At 44.3% G+C, this 23201-nt stretch overlaps 1 protein-coding gene and 1 non-coding gene across 2 annotated transcripts in view; both read left to right on the top strand.

Annotated features, from left to right (window-relative positions):
• ANTXR1 (ANTXR cell adhesion molecule 1) overlaps positions 1–23201 on the top strand; it is a 236575-nt gene that overhangs the window by 160238 nt on the left and 53136 nt on the right. Inside the window, exons 15-17 of the mRNA XM_003830925.6 lie at positions 8739–8834; positions 9446–9613; positions 20323–20403. Coding sequence (XP_003830973.1) covers positions 8739–8834; positions 9446–9613; positions 20323–20403 — 345 coding nt within the window. The remainder of the gene's footprint in view (positions 1–8738; positions 8835–9445; positions 9614–20322; positions 20404–23201) is intronic.
• On the top strand, positions 9830–9936 carry LOC112439041 (U6 spliceosomal RNA). The gene has a single exon (XR_003027338.1). It is a non-coding gene; the product is annotated as a U6 spliceosomal RNA (small nuclear RNA).

The raw sequence follows: 23201 nt of genomic DNA, 5'->3' as shown, positions 1-23201 counted from the left end.
TGGATTTTATGACCATATTTGAGTTTTTATCAGCCTCATTCGCCTGCAAAAAACAGAGACCAGTTCAAGCTACTCCAAGATGAAAGAACTCAGGTAGACTGTGGCTGGGGAAAGAACTGAGGCAGCTCTAGACACCACCCTCATGGGCTTTCGATTTCACTGCTAGCAGCTCTGCTTCTCTCTGGGAATTTATTCCCTTCTACCTTCTCTTACTGGCCGCCTCTCTGCCCTTGTAACTCTGGTTTGTACAGAGCCCTCTCTCCTGACTCTATCTGATATTTCTAGTCTTCATTTCACCATCTGCCCCCAGTGCTTATAGCTGAGTCTCTCAGTTTCCATCTTTCAGTTCCCAATAGGGGAAAATACTTGGTCCAGCTCATCTTTTCACTCCAGACCATAGATCATCAGTCACAGCTCACAGCCAACCAACAGACTGGTGCTCTTGGGTCACATCTGGCCAAAGAGAAGCTTCCTAGTAAGCCCCGTGGCCATGGTGAGAATATCTCCCCTCAGAAGGAGGAATGGACCTGGTGCAGGCCCTGTGGCCTCTCTGAAATAGTATTGTTTCAGAAACTAAACTTCGGTCTCATTAAATACTATCAAAATAAAAGCTACACCCAGGAATCCATACCATATTCTTCCAACATCTGCCACTTTTACAGGCTCTCAAAGATCCTATCGTTCCCAATATCAAGCATATTTGAAAGGCAATAGATAGCAGGAAGCCCCATGACTGAATGGAAAGTGGGTTATGGCTTAGCCCCAAGCAGCTCCATGTGTCAGACACACACAGACCTACATATGAAGTAAATGTGCTGGAAAGAGAAGATGCTTCCTTTTCCATGTCCTGTCTCACTCTATCAAAGGCATAGCTCTGGAAACACCTGCCATTTTCTTCCTTAATCACACTGCCTTGGCCAGACCTGGGCTGGACAGATGACTAGTACATTTTATTTGCAATGAAAAACAAAACATTCCTTTCCTGGAGCCTAGAGCGCCTCCCCTTGTTCATTTCCCTTTGAAACCCTCTGGCTTAATCAACTAAATATTATGTCAGAAATAAATCAAGAAACTACCCAAACTGGAGATGTAGGCAATAATAGTTAAAACATTGTACTTTTTAGCATCAAGCAAATCAAGGTCTTAGAATCTGACTTGAGGGACATTAGAGAAGTCAAATAAGGCAGAGGTAAAAGGTATGTAAGTAGCCCCAATGTTTTTTGATATTTAAAAATCGTATTTATTCAACAACTCTAGAATGAGTGCCTCCTGTGCGCTGATAGCAAGTGTGAGATTCTATGCCAGAGTTGCCTTAGGAGAGTGTATAACTGGGCCAGGTACAGTGGCTCATGCCTGTAATTCCAGCACTTTGGGAGGCCGAGGTGGGCAGAGTACTTGAGACCAGCCTGGCCAACATGGCAAAACACTGTCTCTACTAAAAATACAAAAAATTGCCTGGGCATGGTGGCACATTCCTGTAATCCTAGCTGATCAGGAGGCTAAGGCAGAAGAATTGCTTAAACCTGGGAGGTGGAAGTTGCAGTGAGCCAAGATCACACCACTGCATTCCAGACTGGGCGACAGAGCAAGACTCTATCTCAAAAAAAAAAAGAGAGAGAGAGAGTGTAACTGGACATTTATAAAGTTGGTGACCTAATCAGTCCTAATCAGGAAGAAAGGCAGAGATTCCTGGTGGATATTGCATGTGAATGTATGAAAATTAATAATAATAGTGGTTAATTACTGAAGATGACATTTATTGAGCATTTATAACTATCCAGGCAATTATGTGAAGCACTTTTTGTGGTACATTTCATTTTATCATTCAGCAGCCCTGAAACAAAAGTGTGCTATTATGAACCCCTATCTTATAGATGCAAAACTGAGGTATAATGAGATTAAAATACCAGTGGCCCCAATATTTCAGTTATTAAGTGATGGGACTGGGATTCAAACTTGTACCTGAAAAAGAAGCATAGAGCAGTCTTTCCTCACTCGTCCCTGAAGACAATGTAGCTCCTGCAACCAAGAGCAAGTCCTCCTGATGCTCATTGTTGGGAGCATCAGGTGCTCCTTTCTTGAGTGGCAGTGTCACCTGTCTCTGACCCGTGTCACTCACACAGGGCACACAGCCCCTTTTAAGACTGATGTAAAGATGGCTACTTATTTTCTGTGCTCTGTCCATGGCCCTAGTGTGTAGCTATTCTCGTTAGCTCTCTTATCCCTATGTTTCCCGCCTGTCTTCTCTTTCATGCTCCCATGTCACCATGTCTCATCATGAAGCTTTAGAATGTATCTGGGAGCTTGGTATGGTGACTCACTCCTGTAACCCCAGCACCTTGGGAGGCTGAAGCAGGATTGCTTGGGGCCAGGAGTTCGAGACCAGCCTGGGTAACATAGGGAGACCCCCCCCCCTCCCCGCTCCCGCCGCCGATCTCTACAAAAATAAAAATTAGCTTGGCATGGTGGCTGTCACACATGTGGTCCCAGCTACTGGGGAGGCTGAGGCTGGAGGGTCACTTAAGCCCAGAAGCTGGAAACTGCAGTGAACCATGTTCGTGCCACTGCACTCTAGCCTGGGCAACAGAGCAAGACCCCAACTCTTCCAAAAAAAGAAGAATGTGTCTTCTTGTTTTAATCATGGGTTAGTATATATGCACTGGGGGGCGGGTGAGAGTGGGAAAGGATGTGAATATGTGGACATCTATAGGTTGGTATTTTGTATCTGAAGGGAGAGGGGTGCCTATTGAAAGCATTGATGCCCATCCAGTGAACAATAGGCACCTGGCTTTGAAGGATGAGCTTATTTTCAGATTTATTATTATGCTCACTGATCCTAAAAATTTCTCTGTGGCAAGAAATGTTTAGATAGGAAAACTGAGCTATGGAAAATTATACAGGGCCAGATAAGTTGAACTCCTAATAGCAACAGGTCTGGCATCCTTCCAGCCATGTCTACACAGACACCCAGAGTAGCCTCCACCCTGGAGGGATGAAGGGCCAAGCTACTGTCAGGCATCTTCTTGCCAGTGACCATTAAATACGCATATACAGACACCCCCCACACACACATACACACACACATTCACACACACATACACTCCAAACAGAAGTCCTAGAGAAGGCCCAAAATTCAGTATTCTATGTTTTAATACTTAAAAAAAAAAAAAAGAACATTGCTGCTAGGAAAATAAACACCTTATTCTTTATTGAAGAATACAGGACAATCCTTGTGTTGTCTTTAATCACTTTGTTTACGTAAACAGATATAATGGTGCCATGACATGTGAAATGCGGCTCAGAATGGTGAAATCTTAAATCCTTTGGAGTGTTGTATTTACAAACAGAAGTATTGCTGGATCTTTCTGACTTGCCAATTCACTCCTAGGAGTTTACCTCCAAGACTGACATTGAGGGGATCTCCCTGACTTCTCCCCAAAGACCAAATGAGACAGTCCTGCCAGTTCTACTTTAAGTTCTGCCCTTCGGAGCCTCCCAGACCTGGGAGTTTCTGTAGCCTTAGTCCTTTAATTCATGTCGTCATTCTCACAAAACTCACTCCTCTATAAATGTAAACAATATTGTCGACAGCTGAGTTCTCTTTATTTTCTCAAAATATAACACTGTGCTGGCAGGTGATGGGGACTCAATGATAGTTGCTTGAGTTAGTGAAATAATTGACAAATAAAAGTCTCTTGTTGAGCTTATACATTTAAGATGTGCTCCAGTTCAATGACATTTAAAATTAATTTAAAAGCTGATTTAAAGCTACTGCCTTGGGTTTGATTCTCTTTCAGTTATGTGCTCCTTTTCATTGATAGTTCCTATTGAAACCTGCAGTGAACTGGGAGTTGTAAGCCTTCTTGAGTCAAACCGGCCATGTGGCTCTTCTAGTAAATGGATACCAGAGAAGCAGGAAAGTTAAAGAACTTATCAATTGAGTCTGAGAGGGCCACCCTTTGCACAACTCCAGGGGACGCTATTCACATCAAGTCTGTGGAGTTGTCCCATGCACAGTCTACATGCAGGAGTGAGGCAGTCCCAGAATCTGGAAAATTCATCCATTCTACCCTCTGGTTTGCTTAATAACTAACAGTTAAACGTGTTGAGTGAGTGGAAGGTGGAGTTGTGGAAACTCATGAGGCGAGAGCATTGCATTCTCTGGGGAACCCGGGAGTTCTTGGCAGAATAGGTTACGCTTAAACAACATTAAGGGATGGGTAGAAGCAATGGGAGAAGGGCTTTCCAGGCATGTGGAGCCCTGCATGTTGAAGCGTGGAGCTGCACAAAAGCCTGGCATGATTGGGAAAGATGGGAAAAGTTCAGGGTCTGAGGACAGCACAGGGCTAATCCAATTACAGGCTAACCAAGTGAGTTCACAGACTTCATCCTCTACAGCTGTTTCTTCCTCGAGCAGCACTGTGCCTGCAGGCACACCCAGGTCTGCCTGAGGACACGCAGGTCAGAAGGGGCCTCTACCATCTGAGGAATGTGCTGCCATTTGTGTTACCCAAGCTCCAGCCAGCTGGACGTCTGGAGCCACCACATCCTTTCAGCTTTAAACACAACTTCCCTTGATGGGAAACCGGCCTCCCTCCCCAATCCCTGCGGTTTCTCCCAGGCACCACTGACTCCTACTCCTCGCTTCTTCCGCGTTATCTCATCTTCTCGGTTTGCTAGACACGATCTAGCAGCTCTGGCACAAATCCAACTGCGCAGCAAATTTTACTGAAGGTTTAAAAGTATAGTGCAGCCCACAACCCCTGACGGAATATTAAAGGGCCTCTTATTTACCACCGGCCACCCCCACCACTCGGGGGGATGGGGGGTCGTAGCTGTTCGCTGGTAGCTCGGCCCCACTCTGTTCTGCTCATCTTCTCATTCCCCACAAGCCCCTGATTTCTCATTCAAAGCAATTGGGCTCATCCAGCCCCATCCTCCAATAACCATAGAGGACAGCAAGGTTTTTGTTTTGTTTACTAAAGGAAAGCCAGCTCACACTGAGGATTTCTATACTGGTGTTTTCTCCCTCCCTGCTACCATCCTTGAAGGGCAGTGTAGGAGGAAGATCTCAAGAGCCTTTATGATTTAATGAGATGTAAAAATCCACCCTCCAGTGCTGCCGAGTTTCTTAGTGGCCTTGCTGAGGGGCTGGGATTCTACTCCATCCATTTTTGGCCAAATGGAAAGACACATCAAAGATTCCCTTCTCTTCCTGGGGATTGCAAAACCCTTCTGTCTCCAGAATGTGTAAACAGACCCATGCTAACTGCAGGGGAAACTCTGACTCTCCCGTCCATCAGCCCCTGGGCCTTTGTGCTGCCTGGTGCTGTTGTCTGAGCTTGGCAGGCCAGCTCCGGTCAGGGGATTAAGCGACGGGCTCGGTGGCGCGGCAGCGTGTGGAGATTGCCCAAGCCCTAGGCATTTCCTGTTGCGAGAAGGCCAGGCCCTGCCCTTGAGCACGAGGGCGGCGCCTCCTTCCCCAGGCCAGGGACAAGAGGGAGGAGCCAGGGACTAGAGGGAGGGGCCAGGGGCAAGAGGGAGGGGCCAGGGACTAGAGGGAGGGCTGCCCCCGTGTGCAAGTGGAACCTGGAAAGCGGGGAAACCGGCTTCATGCATCTTAGTATATCCTGAGCACTCAGCGGGGTTGCGAATTAGAGAAAGCCAGTTGTAAATCCTTCTTTAAGTTCTTTTCGTAAAATATAGGGGGAGAAAAATCCCTGGACAAGGCATCAGAAAACCACACCAGAACTTCACCTTTAGGAGTCACTTCATTTCTCTAGATCTGACTCCTCTTCTGTGCAGTGAAAAGACTTAATTAGATGAGCTCCTAAAAAATTAAGAGGCTCATGAACCTAGTTGAGTCCCCTGTGGAATAAAGCGGCTTTATTCTTGGAGTTTCTTAACGTTCGTGGTGCTGCTGTGTTCAGCTTTAGGGGATAGAATTTCTGTTATCTCCTTTGGAAAACTGCCCCAGACTGGGAATGCCCAGGCTTTCAGAGCCATATTTTGTATATCTGTGTTCACAGCCACTTACACAGAAACATACATCCACCTCCAATGTAAAGTTTAACCACATATAGGACATATAAGATTCCTGCTTTCACATCATAAGGTGAAAGAAACCTCGGAAATTCTAAGGTAAAGTAATATGAACTATAATATTTTATTGTGTTGGGGACTTTATTTTGTTATATTTTGCAGTTATAAATTATCAAAATTAAGTCCATGTGCGGTGGCTCACACCTGTAATCCCAGCACATTGGGAGGCTGAGGTGAGAGGATCACTTGAGCCCAGGAGTTTGTGACCGGCCTGGGCAATATGGCAAAACCCCATCTTTACAAAAAATAGAAAAATTAGCTGGGTGCATTGATATGTGTCTGTAGTCCCAGCTACTCAGGCAGGCTGAGGTGAGAGAATTGCTTGAGCTGTGGTAGTTGAGGCTGCACTCCAGCCTGGGTGACAGAGTGAGACCCTGTCTCCAAAAAAAAAAAAAAAAATTATCAAAATTAGTACAAGAAGTCAAAAATGAGCATGTATTTGTTGCCATCAAATGATTGGAAAAGCAAACCACAAAAGAACAAAATCCAGACTGGCCAATGCTGAGAAACAATCAAACGAGAATGAGGTTGCATGAGTTCAAATCCAGCTCTGTCACATACAAGCTGGGTGACCTAAGTCATTTAACGTCTCTATTCTCATTCTCTAAAATAGGAATAATAACACCATGTACCTTCCTGGGTGGTTGCAAGATTAAAGGATTAATAATACATTTAAAGCGCTCAAAAGAGTGACTGGCACATAACATGGGAAAGGCTGCATAAATTCAATGGTGTGTTATCATGAATGCAATATGTGTTTATTGAGCACCTACTTTGCACTTAGAATACAAGGGTCAGCAGAATCTGAGAGCGAGCAACCAAGTAAGAGAGAGAGAGACATCCAAGTGTCAGCTGTCAGAATGTTGTACGTCCTAGTCTGCTGTGACCTCTCTGTCCTTTAAGATGTATTAAATTTTTTAAAAATCATTTTAAAGAAGACTGCCCATCCCAAGCACAACATGTAACTCAGGGAGTCTTAATGTGCCAACATGTTTCTGCTTTGCTTTGTCACCTTTTGTCTTGACCTCTCCTGCCTTTGCTTTTTTGCACCTTGCCTCCTGCATGGGGTGCCCCATCCCACGCAGTGGTGCCCTGCATAGGACTTCACCCAAATGCCACCAAAACAAGGCTGTGAGAAGCAGGCTTCAGCATTGTGAGCAATTTCTCCCTCTTTTGTTCATTCCTCTGCTTTATCAACCCCTTTTCCAGCTTCCTTTCTCTACCCAGGAGAGAAATCATGCCACTTCCTTATAATCCATCCATGACTGTAAATGGTGATATTTTTCTCCCCACAACAAGAGTAATTACAGTGCCAAGATGAAGAGCAGTTGCTACATCTCCTCCCTTTTTCCATCCATAGTTACAAGTTCCTCGTCTTCTTTCTTCATCTTAAAAAATATAAACACTAACTTCTTGTCACTGAACTAAGTTGCAGACACTGAATTAACTGCTTTATTTGAGTCATCTTATTTAACTGATTTGTAAATTCAACAGATAATTCTTGGGCACCCACCACATACAACATAGTGCTATTCTAAAAACTGGGAATACAATTGTAAGCATGACAAACAAAAGCCTCTGTGGAACGTACGTTCTAGTGTGGAGAGACAGATATTAAGTAAATATCAAGCCATGATGAGATCCTTAACTAAAAATAAAACAGATTGATGGGATGAAGAGACCGCGGCTACTTTAGAAGAAATTTCCAGGGGAGGTTTCTCTGAGGAGTAATATGAAAATCCATCCGTCAGAAGATGGGGTGGGGAAAGTGCTTTCCTAGACAAGGGGACAAGGGGACACTGTGCACAGGCCCCAAGATAGGAATTTGCCCAGAGTATTTGAGAGAGGGCAGGCAGGCTGGAGCTCAGGAGGAGGGGGGCACATGATAAGGAAGAAGGCCAGAAAGGTGAGCAAAGGCCAGAACACACAGGGCAGAGCTGGCGTTTGCACTTACTCTGCTGCTTTGTGGAGAACAGATAATAGGTGAGTCTTAGGGCAGCAGGAGGCCAGTTGGGAAGCTACCACAGTGTCCATGAGCAAGTGCATGGGGGCTTGGGCCCAGGATAGTGGTGGTGGGGGTGGAGAAGTCAACAGATTTTAGATCTTTAAGTAGTAGCAACAGAACTAGCTGGCAAGTTGGGACAAGGCAGAGAGGCAGTAAAGAAGAGAGAGGCAGTGGGGAAGACTACAGGAGGGGCATGTTTAGGGTAGGGAAATCAGGACATCTCTGCTGTGGTATTGTTGAGATGTTTTTTAGCCCCCAAATAATGTGAATGTCAAGTGAGCAGTTGGAGTTCAGAGGCATCAGGGCTGAAGATGTAAAGTCACAAGTCATTAGCATGTAGGTGGGGTTAGATGCGATTCCCACAAAGGAGTAGAGCTGTAGAAGAGAACAAGAGAACAGGACTGTACCACAAACTTACCAGGTAGCACTGCTTACATTCCCACTCTACAGATAAGGAAAACAAGCTTAGGTGGTTTCAGTGATTGGCCCAAGGTTCTAGGAAACAGTAGCACTGGGATTGCACCCAGGCAGTCTGACTCTATAAGCTCTACTCCTAATCACTTGGCTGTAGTAGGCAGGTCCACACAGCAGTGCTGTTTTGCTTCCTTCATGTGCCACAATTTCTCTGCAGGAAGAAGATGATGATGGTCTGCCTAAGAAAAAGTGGCCAACGGTAGACGCCTCTTATTATGGTGGGAGAGGCGTTGGAGGCATTAAAAGAATGGAGGTAAGAGGACAGCTTAATATACATTTATCTATGTGCTGACTACTCCCATCCAGGTACTAGCTGGGCCTGACCCTGCTTAGCCTCTAGATATCAGGCATGCCCAGGGCAGTATGGCCGTAGACCACACTGATGACTCAATGTCAGAAACCCAAAGCAAACTGCTGAAAACCTCCTTGAGGTCTGGTGGGGATATGGATTGTAAGGCAGACGGATGGAGAGATAGGAGGGACAGCCTTTCACTGTGCGTTTCCATGTCTTGCCCACCGTGAGTCAGAGCAGGTCACACATCGGCTCAAACGTCCTCGTGATTTCTTTTCTCACTGGAATAAAATCCAAAGTTCGTACCTGAACCTGCAAGATCTTTGCATGTGCTGTCCCCGCTGCCTGGACAATTCCTCCCTAAATATCCACCCATGTGGCTCAGCTCTCTGCTCCTTCGGTCCTCCCCTTTTCTCTTTTTCCACAGTTTCCCTCTTCCCTGGCCCTCAAAACCCAAAGGAATCCAGGGTTGGGTAGCATTCACATTGCAACTCATGCATGTATTTGTCATTCTCATTCTCGAGGGGCAGCATATTTTGTCATTTCATTTCATTGTATTTTGTTTATTTTAGGTTCGTTGGGGAGAAAAGGGCTCCACAGAAGAAGGTGCTAAGTTGGAAAAGGCAAAGAATGCAAGAGTCAAGATGCCGGAGCAGGAATATGAATTCCCTGAGCCGCGAAATCTCAACAACAATATGCGTCGGCCTTCTTCCCCCCGGAAGTGGTATTCTCCAATCAAGGTGTGTCTCTTTACTCAAAAAATCTATCATCAGTCCTGATAAAACACTTACATAGTGAAGAATCAAAATCTTTCCACATGATAAAATCCCAACCTAAAACCCAGCTTATCACAGGGGAACAATTATCTAAAATTATGGACTTGAAAGTACAAGTAATTACTTTGTCAATTTCCACATAATCTGGGTTGAAAACTAGGCTTTTTAAAAATCACCGTGGTGCTCACTTCTGCAGCACATATAGTAAAAGTGGAACAATATAGAGAAGATTAGCATGACCCCTGGGCAAGGATGACATGCAAATTCATGAAGTGTTCCATATTAAAAAAAAAAAAAAAAAAAATCACCATGGCAAGGTACTGGAAAAAGCATGGACTATGAGTCAAGTAACTTGGGTAGTAACCCCAGAGAGTGACTATAAATTTCCATAGCATCTCATAACTTCACTTAGCAGACAATCTACTATCTAAGAAAAATGGCAGCATTTTCCTTAATGCTAATCTCTACTCCTTTTGCCATAATATAAGCCCATTCTCTTTTATTTGAGCCTCCTGCCAGTGTATCAGGGCCCACCAGCAAATCTCATTGGCCATGGATCTAGGACTCACTCTTTCTGGTTGTAAGCAAATCTTTTTTCTCCACCATCTCTCTTTCCCCCACACCTCCAGAGCTTAAAATCCTCTTTGGTTTATTGGGAAGTGTAAGCCATTGGAGGCAGTTAATGTTTCCTAAAGGCCTCTTTTTTATTTTCTATTTATTTATTTTTTGAGACACATTCTCACTCTGTCACCCAGGCTGGAGTGCAGTTGTGTGATCTCTGCTCACTGCAACCTCGACCTCCCAGGCTCAAGCCATCCTCCCACCTCAACCCCCAAGTAGCTGGGACTATGGGCACGCACCACCACACCCAGCTAATTTTTTTTTTTTTTTTTTTTTTTTTTTTGAGGGACGGATTTCACCATGTTGCCCAGGCCTGTCTTGCACTCCTGAGCTAAAGCAGTCTGCCCACCTCGGCCTCCCAAAGTGCTAAGATTACAGGCATGGGCCACCATGCCCAGCCTGAAGGCCTCTTTTCTATTCTTCTTGGTCCGAATGGCTTTGAATTCACATGATTCAGTTAACACCTTCAATCTTTAGCCATGCCCATAAACATCTGCACTATGCCACTTGTCAGAGAGCACTGGAAAATTACAGCCGAAAAGACTCTAGACATAATCTGTCCCCACTCTCTGATTTCATACTGAGATAGGCAAAGTCCTTGTTCTGCTGAGGTCTGGAACCCAAGGCCCCCAACTCAGGGCTACAGACTCCAGTTTCAAGCTGCAAACTGAACCGAACTAACTCCAAAGCCTCAAGTCAAAGACTCAATAGAGCCAGCTCCCATCACCATCCATACACACACACACACACACTCACACACACACACACACAGCCTTACCCCCCTTCCAATAGCAACAAAGATTATTTTCATCATTCGCTGAGTTAATTTGCTAATTTTGGATCAGGCCTTCTCCAACAAATCAAAAGAAGTATCATTTCAGGCAGTGTAGCGAAACATTATTGGTGGTTACCTTTCCTCAGCTGAGGTAGCTCAAGCTCACCTGAATTGCCACGCATTTCTATTTTGGTTTGCCATGTTTGAAGCAGGGAGATTCTTTTTTTAGGATAAGCCTGCCCTCTGGGGTAATGGATTGAACTCTGGAAAGATGTGGGCAAAATGCAGCTTGCTTGACTAACAGCTGTTTGCTTCTAATTATTTTCTAATGAAGAACATGCAGTGGCGTGCATGCATGTGCAGACAGGAAGGAGCCAAGCAGATTCTCAGCCATGAAGAAGAAAGGGGATTTTCTGTTATGCCGTTCTCAGGAATCTGTACCTTGTGACTAACACCACATCTTTGGTTACAGCCAGGTTTTTGTTTCTGTAATCTTGGACACTGAGAGAACATTAATTCTGTTTGAAAACTCCGGTTTCTACTTGAGAGCATATTATTCCTCTATTGACTGGCGGTTTAGGACTGAATTTGATGAGATAAATAAGTATATGGGCCAATACATTTAGAAATCTAAAAACATTCCCAACACCCACTTGGAATTAGTATCAATTCAGTGAGTATTCATTGTGCAGCTACTGTGTGCCAGGCACTGTAGGATGTTGAATATACAGAGGCTTTCAAACCCGGCTGAGTGTCAGAATCACCTGAGAGTGCTTTAAAAAATACAGATTCCCAGGCACAGTGACTCAGAATCTCACAAAAGTCCTCCAAAAGCACACTGGCTCTCAGCACTCGCCCATCTTTTCCTATCAAGTGAAACTCCTTCTGTTCATAGTGCCTCCCTTCTCTAATTTCACTTCCAGACTCCCTGAGTGATAGGCCTCTGTTGCCCCAATTATCACTTCATCAGTCCTGACTCTTGAGCTTCTTTTTAGTCTCTGTAGTAAAGCACTGGCTCTCAAAGGTGGTCCCTGGACCAGCAGCATCAGCATCTCCCAAGAACTTGTTAGAAATGGACATTCTTAGGCCCCACCTAAGATCTACTAAATCAAAAACTCTGGAAGTGGGGCCCAGCCATCTGGGTTTTAACAAGCTGAGTTAAGAAGTTGTCACCAGCTGGGCACAGTGGCTCATGCCTGTAATCCCAGCACTTTGGGAGGCTGAGGAGGGTGGATCACAAGGTCAGGAGTTCGAGACCAGCCCTGGCCAACATGGTGAAACCCTGTCTCTACTAAAAATACAAAAATTAGCTGGGCGTGGTGGTGGGTGCCTGTAATCCCAGCTACTCAGGAGGCTGAGGCAGGAGAATCGTTTGAACCCAGGAGGCAGAGGTTGCAGTGAGCTGAGACTGTGCCATTGCACTCCAGCCTGGGCAACAGGGCAAGACTCTATCTCAAATAAAAAAAGAAAAAAAAAAAAAAAAAAGAAGAAGTTGTCACCAAAGGTCCCAGCCAGCATTCCATAGGAAGTCCTTGGAGGGCAGGAACTGTGGTGCCTGGATTGTTAAAATAGGCAAAGAGGCCATGATTGCACTGCGGTGATTTTTCAGGCATCTCAGCAAGGAGAGCCACGTTAATGTTCACACTGGGTCCATTTTTACCACAAACACAACTGCTGAATTAATGTTAAGTGGTTGGGAATCTGAGTGTCTTAGGAGTCAACTAAAACGCCAGATGGAAATGACCTAGGATGCCGGTGGACTTGAAGAGCTCCTCGGCAGGACTCCCTCGTTAGGACGTGCAGAGCATGAATCCTCCTTTTGCCTGGTGGAACAGCCAATGCCAATGCTTACTCAGCTCCTTCTACTGTAGAAGAAATGCATACATAGCCGTTGGTGTGATTACTCATGTTTATGAGCCTTCTCTCCACTAGATTTGACCCCCTGCAGGCACCAGCTATGCTTTGAATCCCCAGTAAACAGTGTTGTACCTGGCTCATCTCTTATTAAAGAGCTGAGGCATGAACGGCAATTATGAAACCACTCCCCAGAGCATCCTGCCAGTCAAACCACACAGACCATTTTGGCATACTCTATCCAGAAAACTGACATTCTTCATGCCATCTCTCTGAGGAGAGAAGAGAAAAAGAGATTGTTTTAGGTGCAACAAGAAGGATAGAAGCACAGGAAGAAATTCAAAAGTAATCATGTGTGCTCTCTGTCCAGAAGTAAGGCAGGCTTGCTTCCAGAATCTCAGGGTTCATCCTATTTTACATGATGTTCGATCCACAATGAGTCCCGTGCTAGCCACAATGCCTAAGGACATTTGCTCAGCCTTGGACAAAACATTTAGCCTTATGTGGTACCATAAACTCTGCTTCCCTTTCCCGAACTCACTGTGGTCCTAATAGGAAACAGAAAGCACACTGAAAAGAGTTGAACTAACAGAGATGTGGGCAAAGTGAAGGGAATCCCCAGGGATGATCGGGCAACCAGGGGCTGGCAACAGCGAGAGCTGTTACACCTGAAGGGCATGTGGGGAAATGGTGTTACTGGGTTCCAGAAAGAGCTGTAGCCCTGCAAAGAGACTACTCGACAGGAACTGTTTCTTTAGTTGACAATCTAAATCCACCTGTTTTTATATGATCTGCAAACAAAGAATGGTTTTTACATTTTTAAAAGGTTATATAAGTACCTGTATAATGTTGCCTCTTGCCCTGCAAATCCTTGGCTCTTTACAGACCAAGACCAAAGGGCAGCTAGGTGATCCAGAGGCAGGCTTCCAAGGCATGGAGAAGGCAGGCAGAGAATGGATGGGGGCCAGCAGGTCAGGGAGAGTGACCCATCCACTCGCTGCCTGCCTTCTACCTCTGCTATAAGCAAGGAGAACAACAGCTCCACCTCACACAAAACTGTCAGCAGGTATTGGAAAGACTCATGGCTCCCCAGTGAAAGGAGCCAGAATCGTATACTTACTGAATTGCATTGCATTAGACCCATTGCTTTACATGAAATGGGGTTTTTGAGAAGCAGGTGAGCACATTTGCCAAGCAAACCCAGAGAGAACACACGGAGGGAAGAAGTCCACAGTGGGCTCTTCTCCACCCACCATCTCCCCATCTAATTTAAGGCACCAACCACACCAACCACACCTCCCCCCTTCCTCATTCCAGACTCATGATCGGGAAATTTTCCCTGATATTTAGCCTGCATTTTCCTTTGCTTGGTTTTCACCCCCGGATTTACAATACCCCGTGCTTCTCATTAAATTGGAGCTGACCATTTCAGACAAGTGAAGTCATGCCCAGCTATATGGGCAAATTTTCGTAAAAACCAAAAGAAGAAAAAAAAAAGCGCAACAAAAATTACCCTGTGCATGGCATGCACACACTCATGAGTGCATGTGTGTCTGTGTGTAGGGAAAGTTTCTGACGTTATCCGTTAAATCCATTAATTTATTTCCTTTGGGGGAAAGCTGGGTCACACTATTTATCATGTATTTCTTTTTTTGTTTTTTGTTGTTTTTTTTTTTTTTTGAGACAGAGTCTCACTCTGTCACCAGGCTGGAGTGCAGTGGCGCAATCTCGGCTCACTACAACCTCCACCTCCCAGGTTCAAGTGATTCTCCTGCCTCAGCCTCCCAAGTAGCTGGGACTACAGGCGCGTGCCACCACATCCAGCTAATTTTTGTATTTTTTTTGGTACAGACGGGGTTTCACCATGTTGGCCAGGACGGTCTCAATCTCTTAACCTCTTGATCTGACTGCCTCGGCCGCCCATAGTGCTAGGATTACAGGCATAAGCCACTGCACCTGGCCTACCATGTATTTCAAAGTGTAAAAAGTCAGGTGTCAGTTTATAGTGGCCTTATAAGTTGAACTACTCTCAGAATTCTCAATCTCTGACTGTCTTCCAGCTGGCTAAGGCAGACAAACCAGTAGAAAGATACAACTGCTGCCTGGCAAAAAAAAAAAAAAAAAAAAAAAAAAGAGGAAACCCCACCACAAAAGCTGATGACCCAGGGTGCTTTGGGTTTTTTGTTTGTTTGATTTAAAAATAGGGTCTTGTTCTGTCGCCCAGGCTGTAGTGCAGTGGTGCGATCATATAGCTCACTGTAGCATCAAACTAGGTTCAAGGGATTCTCCTACCTCAGTCTCCCAAGTAGCTGGGACTACAGGTATAAGCCATCACAACCAGATAATTTTTTTAATTTTTTGTAAACATGGGGGTCTCACTGTGTTGTCCAAGCTGCTCTCAAGTGATCCTCCTGCCTCAGCCTCTCAGAGTGTTGGGATTATAGGCATGTGCCACCGTGCCCGGCTCCCTACCTCCAGAATGCTATGAATGCTGGCTGCATAATCATTCCCAGCACAGTCTTATTGCTTAGAAAGAAACCAAAGCTAGAGTTTACATAGAACTTCCACTTTGCCTTTGTGAATTGGCAGGTATTTTCTGTGGCTAAGATACAGTTTGGGAGCATGGAATTGGTAAATTTCTCATTTTATAGTCAAAATTTGTCAACTTCAAATGAAAGAAAGCTATTTATAAATGTCAGCTAATACAATCTGCCAGAGGGCTTGAGGCTTGTGGATAAATCTTTGTCCTAGCTTCACAGAAGCAGTTGGGCATTTTGCCAGGGAGGAAGGACCAGTGTCTTAAGTGCATGCTGTGGAGAGGTTTGTGCATGACAGACATCCAAGTCTGAGATAGATAAAGCGGAGGCAACTCAGAAGGATCCTCTAAGACTTTAGGTGAAGCCCAGAGACTGTTTAGAAGACTCTTCTATGGCACATCTAGTAGCCCCAAAGGGTTGTTATTAACGAGCCCACTACTACCGTCTTTAAATGACAGACTTCTGCCTACATTCAGAAAAATCAAGGTTCCAAGAGCCTTTGTCATGCAGTGCTCATTGAATTTTGAGAGTTATTTTTTATTCTCATTTTGGTTGTAAACACTGTTTTTTCTAAAGCTTACTTCTTGGTTGCAAACACTGTTTTTCTAAAGCTCTTGCATAAAAACTACCTGTTGTAGGAGTAGAAAGAGGTTATAGGTTGTATTGATTGCCTGGATTGTTTTCTATGCCACAGACTGGAGAGTTTAGGTTCATTTGTGGGACAATCAGAACTCAGAATGCTAAGGATACACCTGGAACTAGCTAATCTCGCCTTGGCCAGAAGAGCCCAATGACAACAGCTCACCTGGATCAAGCATGCCCAGCAAGTCGGGCAGCGCTTTCTATGCACGAATGCCTTTATTATTGATAACAGCCCTTGAAAGTAGAAAGTACTTATCCATCGGTAAATAGATACCCAGATCAGTAGAAACTACAAATGCAAAACCAGAGCACAGAGGGGTTAGGTAACTTACCCAAATTCACACTGGCCAGTAAGATGTTTCATGGTTCATTTTATTGACTGCAGTGCATCCATTTGGGCTCACAATAAAATTCTTTATTAATCAATAGGAGAGAGGACAGGAACCCTGGAGATGAAAGGCCAATCAGGAAACTATTCCCAGAATGAGTGACAGATGATGAGGGCCTGGGCCCAGGCAGGAGCTGTGGAGGTGGTGGGTCAGGGGTGGATGGGAAGAGGCGGCAGCAGAGCTGCTACAGAGAGAACATTAACGAGACACGGTTGATGTTGGACATGAGCAGGTGGCAGAGAGAAGGGAGGTTAGAATGATTCCTGGTACCCAGTATGCCCATCTGGATAGACTGGTGGTGCCATGAATCAAGGCAGGGTGTGCAAAAGGAGGAGCAGGTTTGGGGAGAAGAGTTAGTTCAGTTTATAATGTTTGACTTTTTGATACCTGTGATGTGATGTGATACATCCACATTACAATTAAGATTTAATAGGTAAATAGATACCCAGATCTGGAGCTCAAGAGAGGACTGGGCTGAGTATAGAATTTTTGAGTTGCCGGCAGATAGGTGGAAGTTGGACCCATGAGACTAGATGAGAGCACTCAGCTGAGAGATGAGAATAGAGGTGCCAAATGAAGGCCACCATGTCAGGTGTAGGCAGAGGGGGAGGAGCAGAAGAAGCTGAAAAGGACTTGGCAGAGAGGTCGGAGGGAGCAGGTAGAAGCTCGTGGCACAGAGACTGAGGGAGAGTGTGCAGGGGAGAGGCCCAGCACAGCGGATCTACCCAAAGAACCAAGCGAAATGAGTGTCAAGGCATTTGGCAGTTGGGATGCCGTGGGTGGCCTTAGCAAGAGCAATTTGGGTGGAGTGATTGGGGCAGAAGGAATAAAAACTGTGGCTTGGGGGTAAGAGGAAAATAGGCTTGGAGGAGCACAGAATAGAAGATGGACAGATGCATGCTTACAAAGTTCAAATTGCTGGATTCCTACACTCTGTATTACATTCTTTTCCATCTCTCTACAGAGCCTCCCAAATGATCATTTTAATGACTTTACTATGATCATAGGTAACATTTAATGAATACCTTTTATGAGACAAGTACCTAACTTCAATATTTAATTTTAAGTCTTATAGCAAGTCTGCAGAGTAGACAGTATTATTATCTCCACTTTAAATATGAGAAAAGTAAGGCTTAGGGAGATGAAACTACTCATCTAACCCATAGAGCTGGTGAAAAGGAGACCCACAGTGCAAACTGGGGCAGGCTGGCTTCAGTCACTTTGTGCTTAAACACTACACTGTAGGGTGATCGGTTGCCACAAAGAAACATCATTTTCTACTCATTCTCCTGGTATTATACATCTAGGTGGTTTCTGGTCTTTTGCTATGCATGTAACTTTAAATTTCTGCTGAGTTAATTAATGTGTTCCTTCAACAGCCCAGTGTTCTTCTTTCTGCCCCATCTCATTGCCCATTTGTCACAGAGTTGGGTGATTAGCACACACAGCTCTGTGGGTGGGCTGATTTACAAACCCAAATGCTGGGAGTCCTCTCCTTCTGAAAATGAAGGGGAAAGAAAAAAGAGGCATTCATCCAGGAAACCCACCTGGTTACAACCTGAAATATAAATGCTTATCCAAAAGAACCTTAAAGGAAAACATTTAGCTGGTGATTGAAACGGCTTAATACAGAAAACCATGCAGCACACAGCAGCAGTTCCATCCAGCATTCTAAAATCATTTCAAAATATTTTTCAAGGCGTTTGTAAATTCCTTGCCAAAATAGATGAGAAACACTACACTTGGCAAGACAAAGTTTAACCCACAAGACAAAGTTAAACCTACAAGAACTCAAACAACAGTTTATAAAGATTAAAGAACACAATTTTATATGTGTATATAATCCACCAGAAAATCATTTCAGAACATGAAATATTTGAGATGCTTCTTAACACTGCCTCTATATAAATGCTTTGTGTCCAGGAACTTAAACTCTTTAGACTCCTCCAGCCTTCCCAGCACTGTCATTCAAAGACCCCTGCAAGATCAGGATTTTCAAACGTTCCTAAGGCTTGGGTAGGAAATACATTTTACATTTTGGCCCAGTTTATGCCCACACATGTGTGCACACACAGTCATACACACACCCATACACATTTAACTGAGATAAATTTTTCACAAAATAATGCTTATCCTCACCATGTGCAATTACTATTTTCTCTTCTATTCTATTTCTTAAAAGTTCTGGTCCCATACAAAATTGATTTCATGAGGGCTTAAAGGGTTGCAACCCACAGCTGAGAAACCCTATGTTCTAAAGGATCTAAATTAAAGCGCTCTCACCAGAAGATCTGCATGAGGAAGAATCTGCAATTGGTGTAATAGAAAGCATATGTGATTTGGAATTAGACAGACATGGATTCCAATCTCAACTCTGGTTTATAAACCATCTGCCTTTGGGCAAGTTACTTGATCTCTCTTTGACCCTCCATTTCCTCTCCACAGCCCTCTGGGACTGCTGGGACAATTCAATTAGAGAACACTCATGGAAGCACCTACCACTTAGTTACATTCATTCCTCCAACAAATATATATTGAGCACCAGATGTTGTCCTAAGGGATAGGCAGACAGAAGTGAACAAAACCATCAATACCCCTGCTTTCATGGAGCTGGCATTCCAGGGGGCACAGACAATCAGCAAATTAACATAGAATATATCAGGGAGTGAGAAGGACTGTATTAATTTCCTCTTGTCGCTGTAATGAATTACCACAAACTTAAAGGTTTAATCAACACGAATCTATTATCTTACAGTTCCAGATGTCATAAGCCCCAAACAGGTCTCACAAGACTAAAATCAAGGTGTTGGCAGAGCTGTTTTCCTTTTGGAGACTCTAGAGGAGAATTTATTTCCTTGTCTTTTATAGATGCTAGAGGCTGCCCACACCCACTGGTTTATGGCCGCCCTCCATTTCCAAAGTCGGCAACATTGGGTTGAGTCCGTCTCACACCTAATCACTGTGACTCTGCTTCTATCCGCACATCTCCTTCTCTGGATTTGACCCTCCTGCCAAAACCCACCATGGGTCTTCTAGGAAGGACCCATGCAGTTAGACTGAGCCCACCGGATAGTCCAGGATACTCTCCCCATCTCAACATTCTTACCTTAATCACATTTGCAAAGTCCTTTCTGCCATGTCAGGTAACATATTCACAGGTTCCCGGGAATACAAATAAAAGTCACCTGTAGGGGCGTTCTTGGTCATCAGTTGTGAAAGCCTTTGTGCTGACATAGTCACTCTTCTCCGTTTCAGCCAATTACATACAACCTCAAAGGGGTTGTGGTTTTTGGTCATCTGTAATGCTTGGTAATTTGTCTCTCAAGCCCAGGCTTCAGAGCAAGTTATAGCTACTGAGCGAGCCTAGAAGACAGCCAGGGATGTGCATTCCAGGGGCCTTTAATTGGTCTTGCCCTGTCAACACTTAACGTTTAGTAATTTTCCAGAATTTGTCATTAGTGTCTTTACTAATGAGCTCTGGGCACCAAGTGGGAAGAAAAAACTTTAGTGAAATTTGGAAAGATTGACTTGTGGTCTGAGGATATGCCCAGAAATGTGATAAAGACAAAAGCCCAAAGCTTGAATCAAGTTATGTTTGCAAACTTGGGGGGCACTCAGACCTCAGGGTGCATCCTTCACAAGCATCAGAGTCTCCTGTGTGTCTCTTCTTCTCCTCCATTCATGAAGCTCCAGTTTTGAATTAAGGGACTGCAGAGTCACTAATCCCATCATGACCATATTGACAGTGTTGTGTTGTTCACATGACTGAAGAAGCACGGAAAGTTCTGTGAGCCTACGGCGGCTAGCCACAGGTCTGGTTTCATATGTAATCTTGGTGCATTTGTTTTATTTCAGGGAAAACTCGATGCCTTGTGGGTCCTACTGAGGAAAGGATATGATCGTGTGTCTGTGATGCGTCCACAGCCAGGAGACACGGTAGGACTCGTTAATTCATTAATGGTGTCTCTCTCTCTCTCTCTCACACACACACACACACACACACACACACACACACACACACATTCTTTTTCTCTCTCCATCTTTGTAGAGCTAAAATAATTTTGGATTCTAAAACAGAGCTAGAATAACTCCAGATTTACAAATCCAGCTATTATTTCATGTTGCAACAAATCAGACATCGATTTTCAAAATGTTGGTTATTACAAGATCTTGAGTTTTGATTTGCTTTTCTGAAAAGGATTTTGACAGTAATATGTTGGGTTTAACTTCCTAGAATTTGAGCTTCTCAATGTATAGGCACAGTGAGAGAATAAAGCAGGACTGGCCCCTACTTGGGGCAGTTTCAGGAGGGAGCTCTGCTGGCCACTGGCCATACAAGCCAGTGGTGCACCACAGAGTACCAGCACTGCAAGGATGGGGTGAGGGCAAGGAAGGCGCCACAGAAAACACCTACCATCTTCCCAGCAGGTGTGGGGCCCAGCTAGCCCAGGACCACAGAGGGATCTTTCACCCCAGGTGAGGATTTGTCTTGGCATTGTCAAGGCTAAGCTTGGAATATCTCTAGTCAAGAGCAGTCCTGAAAGATAGAGCCAGGGGAGACCTTAGAAACCATCCAGCCCATGGCTTCATTTTGTAAATGAAGAAAGAAAAACAAACAAAAACAAAAATCACCTAATTGCATTCTCCGAAAAACAATAGAAGTTGAATAGCTTGTTCTGTTTCAAATAGTAAGTAACAAGTAACTTTCACTGGAAACAACCTCAGTTCTGCTGAAACAACACTATCACTATTTCTTCATGTAAGAGCTAGTCTCTCTTCCTCAAGTTTTACAGATCAAAACTCAGGACCAAGTTTTCCCTCAACTACCAGCAACCTGCATCTTCCATCCATTTCTTTGGGAATCAGGCACATTAATCCAAAAACAAAATAAAAGTATCTCATTTAGAACTCCTTTCAAATCAAGCAGACTTGGGTTTGAACCGCCTTTCCTTCCTGGCTGGAAAGCTCCAGGCAAATCACCTGACCTCTCTGAACTTCATCCTTATAAAGTAGATGGCACGGACTTCTTCCTACTGTGGCTGGTTGGAGAAGTAATGTTTGTAAAGCATTTGGCCCACTGTTGAACACATGGAAATGCTCAATCAGGATGGGCACGGTGGCTCATACCTGTAATCCCAGCACTTTGGGAGGCAAAGGCAGGTAGATCACTTGAGGTCAGGAGTTCAAGACCAGCCTGGCCAATATGGTTAAACCCCATCTCTACTAAAAATACAAAAATTAGCTAGGTATGGTGGCACATGCCTGTAATCCCAGCTACTCAGGAGACTGAAGCAGGAGAATTGCTTGAACCCAGGAGGTGGAGGTTGCAGTGAGCCGAGATCGCACCACTGCTCCAGCCTGGGTGACAGAATGAGACTCCGTCTCAAAAAATAAAAATTTTTTGTTAAGAAAGAAATGCTCGGGCCGGGCGTGGTGTCTCACACCGGTAATCCCAGCACTTTGGGAGGCCAAGGCGGGTGGATCACAAGGGCAAGAGATCGAGACCATCCTGGCCAACATAGTGAAATCCTGTCTCTACTAAAAATACAAAAATTAGCTGGGTGTGGTGGTGGGCACCTGTAATCCCAGCTACTTGGGAGGTTGAGGCAGGAGAATCACTTGAACCCAGGAGGCGGAGGTTGCAGTGAGTGGAAATTGCACCACTGCACTCCAGCCTGGCAACAGAGCAAGACTCTGTCTCAAAAAAAAAAAAAAAGAAAAAGAAAAAGAAAAAGAAAAAAAAATGCTCAATCAATGACAGATATCCTTATGGTCATTTACTCTGTGCTGTTCTGCTGTCTGGGGATGGTTGATACAGAACTTCAAGCCATATTGCAGTTGGTGTGTATGGTCTCCTGACTGTCCAGCATGACACAGCTAACACTAGAGAACACTAGAGCAGAGCCCGATAGACAGGCCCTGCTACCCCCTCCCCTTGCACCTGGTGACAGTGGGTGGTTTGTAGCTGAGAAGATTTGGTCTAAAGTTTCATAGTTTATGTGAGCCACTGCCCAATTAGCTGTTCTTGCTGTGACTAGGACGGCAGGCAAGTAAAAACGTGAAACCAGCTCATATAAATGCTGGGTTGACTTGGCCCTCATCACATATGGAATTTGAGCTTTTGTCTGTGACAGTCAACAAGACCAAATTTCTACATGAAATTTTAACTACAAACTCTACAGTTAGGAGAAACAAGCATAGGCCATAAAGTTAGTACTCTGGGAGGTGTTTGGTCTTATAAAGTATACATTTGCTTTCTATGGGAAATGAAGAAATTTTTTTAGCATGCATGAGACTCCTCTGACAGATTGAGAAAAACTAATAATAAGATCCCTAAACTAAGGTTCAGTAGTACTATTTTTTTGTGACAAGATGCTGATACAGTGTATGACCCCTTTTTTTTTTCACAGCAATTGAAAAACATCTCCACTAAAATATGTTAACATTCCATTTTCCACTGACCAGTTTGGCAGAAACCAATTCATAAACTGGGTCAACCTAAGAAGTGGGAGGGTTATAGGAAAGAGGCTGGATAGAAAGAAATATTATCATTTATAAGACAGAAGAATCAATGCTGTTTGGGAGCAAAAGGCTGGTTATATAAATCCAAGAACAATGGAATGAAAATAAATGGAACTTCCTCTAATGAATCACACTTAAATTGAATCTCTTATTTACCAATTCTGAATGAAAGTTTGTATTAACAGCTGAAGATGTTCCATCTGTTTTTGAGA

The sequence above is a fragment of the Pan paniscus genome, chromosome 12, assembly GCF_029289425.2.
Source record: "Pan paniscus chromosome 12, NHGRI_mPanPan1-v2.0_pri, whole genome shotgun sequence".
NCBI classification, from domain to species: Eukaryota; Metazoa; Chordata; class Mammalia; order Primates; family Hominidae; genus Pan; species Pan paniscus.
The sequence above is the reverse complement of the archived record's forward strand: the minus strand, read 5'-3'. Positions and strand labels throughout refer to the sequence as shown.